The sequence below is a fragment of the Acomys minous genome (genome assembly GCF_964271855.1).
Source record: "Acomys minous genome assembly, chromosome: 3".
NCBI classification, from domain to species: domain Eukaryota; kingdom Metazoa; phylum Chordata; class Mammalia; order Rodentia; family Muridae; genus Acomys; species Acomys minous.
Genome location: NC_140485.1, coordinates 69,152,642 through 69,165,832, shown reverse-complemented (window position 1 = coordinate 69,165,832; position 13,191 = coordinate 69,152,642). Strand labels below are relative to the sequence as shown.

The 13,191-nt window shown below is 48.1% G+C and overlaps 1 protein-coding gene across 24 annotated transcripts in view; it reads right to left on the bottom strand.

The window, feature by feature from the left end:
• ZMYND8 (zinc finger MYND-type containing 8) overlaps positions 1–13,191 on the bottom strand; it is a 115,896-nt gene that overhangs the window by 51,158 nt on the left and 51,547 nt on the right. For 19 of the 24 annotated variants that reach the window (XM_084775062.1, XM_084775046.1, XM_084775064.1 and 16 more), the window contains 5 exons: positions 9,730–9,948; positions 6,260–6,373; positions 3,119–3,211; positions 1,940–2,027; positions 443–498 (listed from right to left, as the gene is read on the bottom strand). In XM_084775062.1, coding sequence (XP_084631188.1) covers positions 443–498; positions 1,940–2,027; positions 3,119–3,211; positions 6,260–6,373; positions 9,730–9,948 — 570 coding nt within the window. Of the gene's footprint in view, positions 1–442; positions 499–1,939; positions 2,028–3,118; positions 3,212–6,259; positions 6,374–8,533; positions 9,699–9,729; positions 9,949–13,191 lie in introns of those variants that run through there. The other 5 variants (XM_084775058.1, XM_084775055.1, XM_084775063.1 and 2 more) reach the window with 2 other exon arrangements.

Below are 13,191 nucleotides of genomic sequence, written 5' to 3'. Positions count from 1 at the left end.
GCTAGCCTGATCTACACAGCAAGCTCAAGAAGGCCAGCCAGGGCTACATATGAGACTCTATTTTCAATCAATCCATCAGTAAGTGGAGAAAGAGATAAGAGACTTTCTTAAGTCAAAAAGGAATGAACTGTGAATGACCTCATGGACCGACTCAATAGCAACTGTGGGGGGCCAAGGTCAAAACTGGCCAACTGACACCCTGCAAGTCCCAGGATTCCCCCGCAGCTGGCCCCAACTTCAGGCTGAAAATTACCCCCACCTTCACTGCTGAACTAAGGGGCTCCTTTAACATCCGGGTCCCCTCTTTCCTGCTTTCATGTGCTTGAAGGGACAAGATGCTGTGCACAACACAGTGATGACATGACAAAAGTCCTTGCAGCCACCCACTGAGCCCCGCCCCGTGCCTCTAGGAGCCACCCACAAGAAACCAAGAGACACATACCTCATGCTCACAGATTTTGATGACGACTTTTGCTATTTGCGTCAACTTGTGATTTCCTAAGGATAAAAGAAAATGAGATTATTCCCAAGGCAAACAGCGAGCCGGCTGCCTCTCGATTACACTTGCATTAGCCAATGCTTTAACTTGCCCCTCCCCCCAAGATTCACCATTTAATGGCTAAAACTGCTCTATCAAGGACCAAGCTTGGCCATCATCTTCCATCTGAGCAGTTGGGGTGGGAATTCCCTATAGGTGAGGTACTTCAAGTACTCCAAGGCTATAATTAGCAGAAAGGAGCCTTCCTCGGCCCTGAAATCCCAGAACACAACCCAAGAAGGAAACGGAGCGTCTGGTGCCTGCCGGAGACTTCACCAAAAGCTTTAGAGGAAAACAGCTGAGAAAGGTCTCATTTACTTAATGACTAAGTTGAAACCAAGAGTCCCTGCCCCTCCTGGAGCTCTTAGCTAATGAGCTGAGCATCTGCCACAACCGCCCCGCCCCCACCCTCCGGGCTAACGCCAAGCGTTTCCCCTCTGCACTAAAGCAGGGGTCAAGATGGCCAAAGGGCTGTGCTCTCTTTCTCTTTGGTCCTGACAGTATTTTCAGAAACTGTACATTTGCTGGGATGATAAGCCAGCTCCATCTGTTAAGTGTTGGCCTCGAAAGGATAAGGATACTCAACAGGCCAGTCACTCTAGCCTAATTGGCCAAGCCCAAGCCTGAGACACTGTCCCAAAAGACAAAAGAGAAAACTAAGGTGGATGGCTTCTGAGGTGGAAACTTGGGGTTGACCTCAGGCCACAGACACACACACACACACACACACACACACACACACACACACACACACACACAGAGTCGCCCACAGGAATATGCACTTATTCATACCTACACGTAACACATAGCTACGGGACCTAATAAGCAGGAAGGAGTCTGCAATGGCAGCATCTGCAGCCCTGTGCGATCCTCCGTCCTCCATCCACCCCACCGCACTGGCCAGGCTGGCTGGAGCAGGTCATTCCGTGCCTCCACCTGAGCTCATTACTATTTGTAATGCTCTGATAACCAGAGCTCAGTATCAAGTGTATTCGAGGTTCGACCTCCAAGTGTTTTGAGACTGGAGTCCCTCACTGAACCTGCAACTCACGGATCCGAGAACTCTGGAGAGTCCCCAGTGCTGGAGTGACAGACATGTGCTGTGACACCTGGCTTTTAGACAGGAACTGGAAACGGCAACTCAGATTTCCCAGCCACGTAAGCCTTATGTTATAGTTAAGATTCTTTTAAATTCTGTGGGGTGGGGACGTGGGGGGTGGGAAATGTACATATGACTCCAGACAGCCAAGCGCATAATGTCGGAGAGAGCAGCAGAGCTTTTACTAGAGAAGCCATCTCTCCAGCCCAACAAACCTGAGTTTTAACAAAGGGCAGGAGACTGTGCCATGCTCGAGGCATTCTCTCCTCTTTGGGAACCCCCCCCCCTTCCCAGCTACTCACCCCCATTATAAATAATGCAGTTGTGCAGGATCCACTTGGCGTCAGCCAGGAAGGCTTCCGTGCAGCCGTACATCTTCTTTTTTGCATTCTAGGAGAAGAAGCCAGAGGCCATAATGACCATTGGAGTCTATACAGGCAGCAGTGCTAGCACCTGGGTCCCCCGCACCTTTCACAGGAGCCATCTGCTGGATTAATCAGTGCTCTCCAAAAAAATATCCCAGGGTGCTATTAGGTTCAAGATCTATAACCCTACAAAACGCACTGGGAGTTAGCACGGGGATTTGAACAGTCTCATCTTGAAAATGCTGTCATTTCCCCAGCAGCGTCATCCAATGAAAGGCACACTCCATACAGCTGGATACGGCGAAAAATAAAGCCACGCAACGCTGTCACGTGCATCTCACAAAAAGGCCAGTGAAGTTTTGACAGAAGGAGAAAACTGAGGTCTGACAGTGTGAAGACACCTCACTCCAGCCTGAAGCTAGGATTCCAACCCTGTAGTTTGTTTAATGTTTTCTCCCCAGCACACCACCATAGGAGGTCTGTGCAACTTTCCAAAGCTGATGTGATCTACTGCTTTGGGGGGGACTGCCACTGCAGACAATGATGACATCATGTTCCTCCTTGTGGGTACTTTTGTTTTCTTACCGAAACAAGGCCCAGCCCTTTACAGATGTGTTTCCAACATATTTAGCTGTTGAGCCGGGAAATCTGCACAGGAAGGTGTGCTCAATTGAAGTGTTTCAAGTGTGTTTTCACCACGGAATTTTAGCACAAACTCTTCAAACCACCTTCAGGCATTAAAGAAACAGCCTGATGGGCCGAGTGAAGTCGGTTCTAAGAAAGCCCCTTTTACTGCTAATCTGAAGGTTTCCAAACATGTCATTTTCTCTTCCTCCTTCCTGCTGCTCTCATTAGCACCTCAGAAGGAGGAAGTGAGGAGCCAATCAATCAAATCACTAATTCTCAGAAGCTAGGATAACCCTCAAAAACACTGCCAGTGGATCTCAACAATCCCCTGAGACGCCCCACCCTGCCCCCGCCCGGAGGAGGTCACGCAAGTCAGGGAGTGCTATCGAACTGATGTCCAGAACTGGTGCTTGGCAGGGGAAGGAGGGAAGAGCCTCAGCAGGCTCCACACCTGTGCTACCATGGCCAGTCCCTATGATAGAGGCCAACCTTTTCCAAGGTACAAAGGTCCATGGGGTGGAAAATATATTCTGCATAGTCAGGATGCTGCTCCAATGGAACGGGCTTCTGGAATGCGTCTGTCTGTAAGAGAAAGAGACACACGCACAGGCAAAAGGCCGTCACTGCTCTGAATCCATGCATGCCCAGCAAAGGATGCTTAAAGCCAGACCCACTTTCACAAGGTGACCTCAAAAAGCTCAAGGTGACCCATCTCCTAACTCTGCTCTCTTACATAGAACCCTGGGCCCCTGGGAATGTGTCTGGTTTTGTTATTTGTTTTGACTTCAGTGCACACCCCCTGCCATCTCCCTTCAAGGTTGACAACTACAACACGCTGTGGACCTCTACCAGACACTTACTGTGTAGTCCACACCCCAGCACAAACTGCCTTGAGGGTAAAGTGGTACTGAGAAGTTACTTCACCAGAAAATGTCCCCTAAGGATGAGCACTGAGTGTGACCTGGGGGAAAACCTACAAAGCGAGATTCTGTTCCTTCCTCAAGAGGGCAGACTGATGGAGTTTGTTTTGATCTTGATTCACTTAAGGGGCAATAAATGGTTAGTGTGAGTGGTAGATATTTACTTCTCAATTTAAAAATGCTAAAAAGAGGTGCTAGCTGCGCAGTGGTAGCACACACCTTTAATCCCAGCACTCAGGAGGTACAGAGGCAGGGGGATCGCTGTGAGTTTGAGGCCAGCCTGTCTACAAAAGCAAGTCCAGGGCAGCCAAGGCTACACAGAGAAACGCTGTATCAAAAAACCAGAAACACCAAACCAAACCAAATCAATTGAAAGAAAGAAAGAAAGAAAGAAAGAAAGAAAGAAAGAAAGAAAGAAAGAGGTGCTGACTATGTGACTCTGTTGTTCAGAGCACTTACTCTTATACCACAGAACTCAAGTTTGGTTCCCAACACCCACACAGGGCAGCTCACAACCACTGGGATTATAGCTCCAGGAGATCCGATGCCTTTGGCATCCTTGGGCACCTATGTACACGCACGGGCACACACACATGCATACACACATGCACGCCCCTTTCAAAATATAAAAGACTGAAAGATTTGGCTTAACAATAACTTATACTCAAGCAAGGCATCTGAATAGCTATCTGGACACTGGCCTATCGTCACCTAGAATGAAAGTCTGGCTATTATAAGATGTTAGAGGGCTGAGAGATGGCTCAGAGGTTAAGAGCACTAGCTGTTCTTCCAAAGGTCCTGAGTTCAATTCCCAGCAACCACATGGTGGCTAACAACCATCTATACTGAGATCTGGTACTCTCTTCTGGCATGCAGGCACACATGCAGGCAGAATCTTGTATACACAATAAATAAATAAATCTTTAAAAAAAAACAAGAAAAATAATAAATAAAGATGTTAGAAAGATGATTTAGGGTGAGAAACATAAAAATATATCATTCTCAGTGACTGAGACTTGCCTAACATAGATTAGGATCTGGTCTAGATGGTCCCTTTATAAACCGTCTTTAGCAGGCCCAGTTTAGACCAAAAGGAATCAAGAAGCACATTCAACCCAAAAATCACTCCACAGTCAAAATATAAAGTTCCTTTTTTTTCCTTTGTACCAAATTCTAGCTATGCACTTTACTCCCACTGATTGGGACTGAAGAGGGAAATGCTTTCCCGTTTTAACAACAGCCAACTGGAAGGATCTGGATTTCTTTCCCCCATGTAACAAACAGACTTCAGAATAGAGCTCAAAGCAAAAGCCTGGTCTTGGTTTTGCTTTTATTAATTTTTTTACTTATTGTATGTGTGTGGGCTCAAGCCTGTGAGGTGATGTGTGTGTGTGTGTGTGTGTGTGTGTGTGTGTGTGTGTGTGTAGGTCAGAGGACAACCTGAGGCAGTCATACAGAGCACAGGCATGGATGGGGGTTGAACTCTGGTCAGTAGACTTTGCAGCAAGCATCTTCTGCTGGGACAGCCCACTGGCCATGGTTTTGCTCCTTTTCAAAGAGATTAATGGGTGAGCACTCAGAGCTCTTTTCACTTAGAACATGAATTTCACTAGACTGTAGGATGCTTTGTGCAAACAGAGAAGAGGGGACCCTGCCCAAATGTTCCTTCACTTCATCTGCAGGAAAAATGCAGTAAGGGATCATTTTAATGTCTTGAGGCAAAGTGTGTGTGTGTGTGTGGGGGGGGGGGTGTTAAGATGCGTCCACACCAGAGTCTTGCTATGTGGCCATAGTTAGACTGAAACCTGTCAAGGAGATGAAGGTAGCCTTGAACTTCTGCCTCCTAAGTGCTAGGACGATAGGATTATAGGCATGTGTCACCAAGATTGGGTTTAAATATTATGTTTTAAAACATGGTATATTTTTGGGTTGGGGATAGGTACAGCTCACTCACCTACAGCATCCACAACACTGTGGGTTCAATACCCATTACCACCAAGAAAAAAAATTTAAATAATTTATTTATTTTAATTTTATGTCCATTGATGTTTTGCCTGCATGTATGTCTGTGTGAGGGTGTCAGATCTTGGAGTTACAGACAATTGTGAGCTGCCATGTGGCTGCTGGGAATTGAGCCCAGTCCTCTGGAAGAGAAGTCAGTGCTCTTAACTGCTGAGCCATCTCTCCAGCCCCCCCCCCCAAAATTAAAGAGGCATTTTTCTCACATCTTCCTGAAACCATCATAGTAAACATACCAACCACAGCAGTGCTGGCATAGTGGGGTCTCTCAGGAGGGCACTGCTGTGAGGTACACACCTTGCCTGAACCCCACCCCCACCCCCTTTTACAGCCTCACCCACCATGGAGAGCTCCCTGGCTCAGCCTCACTACACTGGGCTGTACTCTGCTCTCACAGAATTTCACTAAGGCCTGGAGTGGACAATGGGGTTTTGGCCATTGTGAGTCTGACCTCACGGCTTTTCAGAATCTTCTAAGTCCCCCCTACCCACGCCCTACTCTCTGCTGTGTCCTGAATAAACTCTTTCAGGACAGAATATCATATCGTATCTTATGTCTGGACAAACAGGAAGATCCCCGGAATGTGTCTGTCTGTGAAAAGCCAAGGCCACTGGGGCACGCGTAGGACATTAAAGGAACAGAACAAACGCCACCGCCGTCAATAGGCTCACAGCAGCGGGAATACTCTTACCCCTGGCTGCTTCATTTTCTGAATTGCAAACTTGAGCAGGTAGGACAGCTGTTCAATGGTCAACATTGTCATGGCTTTGCTCTGCGTCTCGATGCATTCTGCTACTGTAATCTTCTACAAGTCAAAAATCACACACACACACAGGTCCGTTAGGGGGAAAAAAAGCCGTTACTGACAATGTAGTTATTCTCCTTCTATTTTTATTTTTTTTTTAATGCATTCATATGTAAAAAGCAATTCCCATTCTGCTCTTAGAAAGGTCTCCAAACTACCAGACCAACATGGACTGGATCCGGGGCAGAGATCTCTAAGTCGCCAATCCACATACACTGTGTCAGGAAAAGACTGAGGCTGCTGGAGGCACCATGGTCCCATCAGGACCTGGGAAGATGGCGTGATTGTAACCTTTGGGTCTTAAGAATTGAATGTGAGCCAGGCGGTGGTGGCACACACCTTTAATCCCAGCACTTGGGAGGCAGAGGCAGGTGGATCTCTGAGATTGAGGCCAGGCTGGTCTACAGAGTGAGTTCTAGGACAGTCAGGGCTACACAAAGGGAAAATTTTTTTTAAATAATCTTTTTTTTTTTTAACTGTGAAAAGAAAGGCCACCAGAGAGTGGTTGGAAGGAACTGTCACACAGGATGTGTGCTCATCCACATCCTCCTGGGGCCCTGGGCTATGGCTGAGAAGGAGACTAGCACAGCCATTCTCAAAGCAGCTGCTGGTACAGCAAGATAGAGCTCCATGGAGAAGAATCAGGGGAGGGGTCAGCCAATGAGAAACGGGACACAAGTCTCCATGCCCCAAGGACATCCTGCAGGAGGCGACCTCTCCTTTTTCTTTTCCTTGTTTTAAGACCATTGCACTATGTAGACCAGGCTGGCCTCGAACACACAGAGAAGCACCTACCTGCCTCTGCCTCCCGAGTGCTGCGATTACAGATGTGTACCACCATGCCCGGCTGATCCTTTCTCTTTTCTTTCCCTTTTCCATTCCTTACCTTTTGTTTTTCTCCCTTTCCTTTCTTCCTCCTCCCTCCCTCCCTTCCTCTTTTCTCTTCACGTAGCCCAGGCTAGCCTCAAGCTCTTACTCCCCTGCCTCAGCCTCCCAAATGGGTTCACAAGTATGCGCCACCACACCAGGCTCACAACTGCACAACTGTCACTTCATCTGGGAGATTCCTATCAAAGAAAAGACCAAGGTAAACAACTGTAACCAGACTGCTGCAAAAGCCTCGTACCAGATCTCGGGGACTCTGAGGATTATGTGGCCGCGACAACAAAAATAGCAAATCCTAAGATGCCAGGGACTCTTCTGGCCCGTCTGAGAAAGAGAGATGCGACACTTTCTCCAATTAATTTGGAATCAGTTTCCATCTGTCACATCTCTGGGGCCTTCCAACAAACTCCCAGTGTGCTTGCTTGTCAAGGAAAGGGCCACACAGAGTCACTCAGAAAGTGACAACGGTGCGCAGTGCACCAGCCGACTCCTCCACTTCATTTTCCCAGCTGTCTTTCCAACTCATGGGGGGGAGGGGGACACGACACTGAGGGTCCAACCTACACACAGAGCAAGCACATCTACTTGCGTGAATCCGATTGCTTTCAGAGTACTATATATCCGGATTCTACACACAGGGAGTCGCCTGCCCACCTGCCATTCTGTCCTTCCCTCCCACCCTTGCTCCACCCCCTTTCCTGGCAGGGACTGGTTACTGCAACATAAGAAGCCCCAGTCAAGCTTTTTCAACAGAGAAATTGGTGAGCAATGCTGACCAAAGAGCCCAAGGGCAAATTAGCTGGAGGATACTGGGGGGGGGGGGGTGAGGGGAGGGAGTGCGGGGGGGGGGGGGGGGGAAGGTGGGCGGAGAAATCTTCCGCTTAATAAAAGAGAAGTTAGGAGAGGTTAACCATTCTCTTGGGCCATTGTCTATCCGCACAAGATACCTGAGCCTCCAGCAGCCATGGTGTGTGGCGCCACAGAGAAGCCATCATCGTTATAGTGAGACAGCAAGTTTGGCTCCAAGAAAATGGGCCAGCCCTACCTCACTGGTTGCTCCCCCCCCCCCCACCGCAACCATGGACTGACTGGTCATGAACTCTGCCGGCTCGGATAGCCGTCAACCCGGCCACTGCTTGCAGGGAAGGCAAGCCTATCTCTGTTTGGTGACTGAGGGAAGACGGAAGAAAACTGGTGATGGCTCAAGGCCCCACAAAAAAAAAACCTATGGGGAAGTGAGGCCAGCTCTGAACACAGAGAACTGCCAGTACAGACCAAGCACATCTGTCTGGAGTAACCCCAGGGAGCCGTCAGCCAGCTTTTGCTGTGACAGAGGCGGAACACCCCTTCGATGTCATCGTCATCTGTTCTCAAGTCTACTTTCTTTCCACGTATTTCTTCTTGTTCTCCTTTCTCCACTAAAGAGTGGTACTGTAAGCATCTCCTTGGGTTGGGTTTCTCCCCCCTATACACATCGGGGTGATGCTTTCCTCTCACACATAGGAAGCTTCCTCAGGATCTAACTCAGTGCACGGTGGCAATCCCAGAGATGGTCTACATGGAGTGATTTGTGTGAACCGCATTCTTGTTTTCAGCAGTGCAGAGAGCATCACAGTGGGAGCCTCGAGGAATAGTAGGAGCTGGAACGGTCGGCTTAATGAGGGGTTCGCCGCTGGTGAGACGTGGGGTGAGCTGCCTTCACCCTAGCTTGCATGGCTGCAGCCAGAACCTGCAGCTTCCTCTGCCCAGATGTCCTCCCCTTTGGATCCTCCTCGACTCGGTGTGACCTTCCCAGGCCTGGGCTCTTATCTTAAAGCCTCAACTTCTTCTTCCCATCCACTGTCCATTTTTTTTTTCCTACTTTTCTTCCACCTTCTATTACAAGTAACTTTCAGGTTTTGTCCTCTTTTGCCCAAAATAAAAATAAGAAGAAGAAGAAGAGGTTATCCACTCTGTCGAATGTGCTGTTGAATTCCCGATACCTAACAGGCACTGGAGAGATACTTGTTGCGTGAAAGAGAATGGGACAGTTACCACGTGGAACACACACACACACCAGAGTGGTCTTTCCAGCCAGGGCTACTGTTGAGTCAAAGCCGAAGGAGGGGAGGAAACAGCACGGGATCTTTTCAAAAAGGCGTCAACCATTACAGATCTACAAGGTCCCTTCCAAGGCGCTCACGGCAGAAGCAGCAGACGCACAGCGGCAGGTCTCAAAGCGTTCCCAAGGCTCGTGAAGAAGCAGGGACAGGCAAGGCGGCGACACGTCTTTCCAAGAGCTGCCCCACTGCAGCCAGCGCAGAGGCGGCGGGTCCCCAGAGGGGTTGGCCAGGGTAGAGCAGGCAGGAGGCAAGACATTTCTCTTTCCCTCTATTTGGATTATTTGAATTTTTTTTTTTTTTAAATAAAAGGAAGAAAAGAGAAAGGAGAGGAAATGAGGCAGGTAATGAATTTGTTCATCGGGAACTAACCTCACATTCAGGGCAAAACCAGTCCCCCTCTGGTTCCGATGTCAGTCTCAGACACTTAGCGTGATAAACCCGGGGACAGAGCTCACAGCAAAGGACTTGTCCTTCCCGGTGACAAACCCAGCAATAGAAGTCATTCCGTCCGTCCTGCGGTACAACATCAACAGTGTCTGTGGTGAGTGGCTGCTTCATATAGTAAAACGGACCATGTCTTAGCTCTGACTGAAATGTAGGCAAGAAAGACAAGTGGGGTTTCAAAACAAAGGTGGTTTCTTAGCAGTGATTTGCACAAGTACATCAAGAACAACATACCAACATCACACACCTCACAAACCCACTACGTGGCCAAAGTTTCCCAACTAAACACGGCTGTGGCTGGCGTAGCAGCCGGTAAGGCCACCTGCCTCTCTGTTAAAAGGGCAAATGCTGAGAGCCAGCGCCTAAGAGTTAGTGACTAGCTGGCCCAAGCATACTAGAGTGCACACTGTAACTCCCCCTTTAACTCCCCCATTAGCCAGCTGCGTGACCTGAGCCTTGTCTCTTTCCAACTCCCCACCTCGATTTTTCTCATCTGTAAAATGGAGTTGGGACTTAAGAGTCCCAACATATTGGTATGAGGTGGCAACACGGCCACTACTTGCAAACACAGTGAAGAGCCCAACATGCATCAGTCCAAATTGACAAAGCTGATACAGGTTTGGCAATTTGCCCTGGAGTGCTTTAAATAGTAGGTATTTGGAGGGTAGAAGCAATTAGATTTGATTCACAGAAAATTATCCTTCATTTATTTAAGTCTATCTCCAAGGCACAATGTATCTCTGAGAGACTCCCCAAAGCCATGAAGCTCAGGGCAGGGTATTTGCATCCTGCCAGGAAGCCTGTCACTTAATCAGAACCAACAATGACAGAAAAAGGAAAGGGCAAGCCAACTGGTGGGAACCAGACATCCTCCTGTGAGACAGTACCAGGAAACAAGGCTCTAGAACAAGTCATTCAAGAACACAGCAAAGCCGCACACAGAAGAGCCTGCAGAAGCAGCCCTAAGTAGCCCGAGTGGAGACTGTCACATGGCCTAGTAACAGCTCTGTGCCCTTCAAAACCCACAGGAGGACAAGATCCCTTCTCATCAAACCCAAGGATACTGTGGAGAGATCACATTTACAAAGACAAGCTCCCTGTCAGGAAAATACTGTGTCCTCCAACAAGAGCTCACGCTGGCTACATGCTGCAGATTCTAATAATACGGAAAGGCAAAGCAGCCTGTGTAATCCCAGACACAGAGGCAGAGGGCCTGTGAGACTGAGGGTAGCCTAGGGAGAGGAACCCTATCTCAAAAGACAAAGCACAGGCTGACAAGATGGCCAGCTGGCTAAGGCCTACGTAAGTAACCTTTGATCCCTAGGACCCATGAAAAGGAAGGGGAACCTTATGATTCATATCCACCCCTCCCAGAACTTTATCATTTGCCCCCTACCCTTTGTTTTTAATTTAAAAAAAAAAAAGAAGTGTTGGGCCCGCTGGGCGTGGTGGTGCATGCCCATAATCCCAGTACTTGGGAGACAGAGGCAGGTGGATCACTGTGAGTTCAAGACCAGCCTGACCTACAAATCGAGTCCAGGACAGCCAAGGCTACACAGAGAAACACTGTCTTTTATATATTAAAAAAAAAAAGTGTTGGGGGCTAGAGAGATGGTTCACTGGTTAAGAGCACTGGCTGCTCTTCCAGAGGACCCAGGTTCAATTCCCAGCACCCACATGGCAGCTCACAACTGTCTATAACTCCTGTTCCAGGGGATCTGACACCCTCACACAGACAGACAAAGAGGCAGAACACCAACGTACATAATATCTTTATTTAAAAAAAAAAACAAAACAAAACAAAGTGTGTGTGAGAGAAAGCTTACCCTTGGAGCCACACCCCAGGTCTCTATTTGAATAGCTAGAGCCTCCAGGATGACAAAGGTCTCAGAGCTAAGGGCAACCCAGATTCTTCCCTCAATTTTAGGAGGAGAAGAAGTCAGTGCTCTGCAGATGATGTCTGGTTGCTCCACACTCTTTCTTTCAGGGAAGGCCTTGGAGCTTTTTGGAATCAGTGTTTCTGACCATCCCTTCTAAGCAAACACTTCCATCATCCTGGACCACCAGTTGCTTCCTTGTTCTACTAACTGTAAAGGCTTGGGTGGTTTGCTCGGTGTCCAGGGAGAAATATCATGGCTGGCATACTCTTTAAATGGTACATTTTCAATGTACTGTGGCCTGCAAGTTCAAGGCAGCCTTGTAATTTACCAATACCCCCTCTCAATAGCAAAAAAAAAAAAAAAAGTCAAGCCCAAACTCAGGGATTAAATATAACAGGTAACCTAACCTGACACCAGGGCCCAGCTCGGCATTTTTGCTTCTGCTTTTGTTTCTTTGATAGCTCATGTTTCCCCCAGGCTCCATCCCTGCCTCACCCCAAGTGGGTGTCCTCAGGACCAAAGGGGCAACCAGGTGACTCTGCTCTCTTCAGGGACCTTGTCAATCACATGCCTCCATTGTGGTTTCTGTTTTCTCCTCCACAAAAATAATATACCAAATGTGGAAGTTTTTTAAAAAGAGAAGTCAACAATTTTAGGTAAAATGGATTCTGATTTCTCTCTCTCTCTCCCACGAGTCTAAAATATGAACGGGCCCTACAGCAAAGCACACAGGCTGCAGCCTGTGCCACGAGGGGATAATTGCAGGTTACGGAGCAAATGTTTTTGTTCCCTGGCTCCTGCCCCAGGTCAGCTTAACAAGAAAATGGAAAAGACCTATTCACTCACTCCAGGGATGTTTTCATCTGCACTGGAGCTCGCAGATGTTTTCTGTAAGAATAGTAAGCAAGGGGATGGGGAGATGGCTCAGCACTGACTATTCGGAAAACCTGGGTTCAGTTCCCAGTGCCACAGCTCACAACCTTAACACCAGTTCCAGGGGGTCTCATGTCTTCCTCTGACCTCCACACAAGGAGCGCAGGGAGCATATATATACACGCGGGCAGATCTCACACAGGTAACATAAACATATTCAATGACCGTTAAGGAGCAAGGTCAAACTCGCCATCAAGACACTGTTTCCAACACCTACATGGCTGCTCACAACTTCCTAGCACTCAAATTCCAAATCTGACCTACAGGAGAGATGGCTCAGAGGTTAAGAGCACTGTCTGTTCTTCCAAAGGTCCTGAGTTCAATTCCCAGCAACTACATGGTAGCTCACAACCATCTACAATGAGATCTGGTGCCCTCTTCTGATGTGCAGGTATATACAGGTAAAACACTGTATATGTAATAAATAAGTAAATCTTTAAAAAAAAAAAAAAGCCAGGCATGGGCTGGAGAGATAGCTCACTCGACTGGTCTTCCAGGACTCAGGTTCAAATCCCAGCACTGACATGGCAACTCACAACTGTCTATAACTCCAAGATCTGACACCCTCACACAG